This window comes from Muscardinus avellanarius (genome assembly GCF_963383645.1).
Source record: "Muscardinus avellanarius genome assembly, chromosome: X".
In the NCBI taxonomy this organism is placed as follows: Eukaryota; Metazoa; Chordata; class Mammalia; order Rodentia; family Gliridae; genus Muscardinus; species Muscardinus avellanarius.
This window is the reverse complement of record NC_137792.1, coordinates 53,149,066-53,150,722: the sequence shown is the minus strand read 5'-3', so window position 1 is coordinate 53,150,722 and position 1,657 is coordinate 53,149,066. Positions and strand designations below refer to the sequence as shown.

Genomic DNA, 1,657 nt, shown 5'->3' with positions numbered 1-1,657 from the left:
GAAGATCCCAGGTATTTATTCAGGAATGATTACGGTAATTAAAAATTTGTATTATTTCTTGCTCTTTGGCAACACAAACGTCCCTTTCAGCTGGATCCAAGTTTACTCTGTATTCCCAAGGGTCCTGCTAGGACCCTGGCATTCTAGATGAGAATAATATGATATCATAGAAAGCCAGTCCTTTTGAAAAGGGCTGGTCCTATTATTTGCGCAGAACTGGTATCTAGGAAGCCTGGCATCATGGCTGCTGGTTTTGCCTGGTTTTCTTCTATAGTCATGCCTCCATCCCTGGGCTAGCCTAAGCACTCTCCCATTCTGGGCCTCAGTGCGCTTCTCTTCTCAGTGTTTCTGGAGGCCCGGAATGCCCATTCGGTCTTGAAACGGTTTCCTCGTGCCAATGAGTTTCTGGAGGAGCTACGCCAGGGCACCATCGAGCGAGAATGCATGGAAGAGATCTGCAGCTATGAGGAGGTCAAGGAAGTGTTCGAGAACAAAGAGAAAACGGTATGTACCACCCAGGGCTGGATTCTGGGGGAGAAATTACCCAAGGAATAAGAATAACAGGGATAGGGCTGGGTACTTCAAATGAGGCAGAAAAAAGGAAGTTAAGGTCACCCCAGCCTATGGCCTGCCCTCTGGGGCCAGAGGGGAGCAGAACAAGTGCCTTTACAGTTCTATCACCTGACTTTTGGGGGGACTTGTCACTTGAGAACATTGTCTTTTGTCCTTGGTGCCTTCCACTGACTCTCCCGTCCTCTGGGGAGGAGGGGAGGGAGCTCACTGAAGGCCTTAGAGATCTGTCTGGGGCATGGTCATTTGAGCCTGCCTTCCCCAGGTATGAGCAGCTCTTCTTCTTTTGCAGATGGAGTTTTGGAAGGGGTACCCGAATGCAGTCTACTCAGTCCGAGACCCCTCACAGAGCTCGGACGCCATGTATGTGGTGGTGCCCCTCCTGGGGGTAGCATTGCTCATTGTCATTGCCCTGTTCATCATCTGGAGGTGTCAGCTGCAGAAAGCCACCCGTCATCACCCTTCCTATGCGCAGAACCGGTATCTAGCCAGTCGCGCTGGGCACAGCCTCCCCCGGGTCATGGTATACCGGGGCACTGTGCATAGCCAGGGGGAGTCCTCTGGGCACCGTGAGGGTGGAAACACCCCACAGGTGGTGCTGGGGCCCAGCCGGGGGGGTAGAACCACGGTCCGGCTTGAGAGTACTCTCTACCTCCCTGAGCTCTCTCTTTCCAGACTGTCCAGTGCCACCCCTCCCCCCTCCTATGAGGAGGTGACTGCACCCCAGGAGGGCAGCAGCGAGGAGGCCAGTGTCTCTTACAGTGATCCACCCCCAAAGTATGAGGAGATAGTGGCCGCCAGCCCTGGCGCAGACAAGTAGTGGAGTGCGTGTCCTGGCCCTTACAGAAGCCTCTCTCAGAGGCCCCCTATTTTCTTTTGAATTTTTGAAAGACTGTGCCACCACAAAACAGCCTTAGACTCCTTGTTGCCAAATAATTCCCTAACCGTGGATTTTTAGGAAGCCAGCTATCAGAGACAAGTGGGGAGTGTGGGGGTCCAGAACACCCATGAGTCGAAGCCCCCTGTGAAGAGCTACTGACCTGAGAACCCAGCTCTTCTAGGAGCCCCCAGACCCGCACTGTCCTGT

The 1,657-nt window shown here is 53.5% G+C and overlaps 1 protein-coding gene across 1 annotated transcript; it reads left to right on the top strand.

The window, feature by feature from the left end:
* Window positions 1-324: 324 nt before the first annotated feature.
* Window positions 325-1,390, top strand: PRRG3 (proline rich and Gla domain 3; the record flags this gene model as incomplete). Its single annotated transcript, XM_080718311.1, has 2 exons — window positions 325-504; window positions 863-1,390. Exons 1-2 carry the CDS (start codon window positions 445-447, stop codon window positions 1,388-1,390), a joined length of 588 nt encoding a protein of 195 aa, XP_080574437.1. The 5' UTR covers window positions 325-444.
* Between the last annotated feature and the right edge of the window lie 267 nt (window positions 1,391-1,657).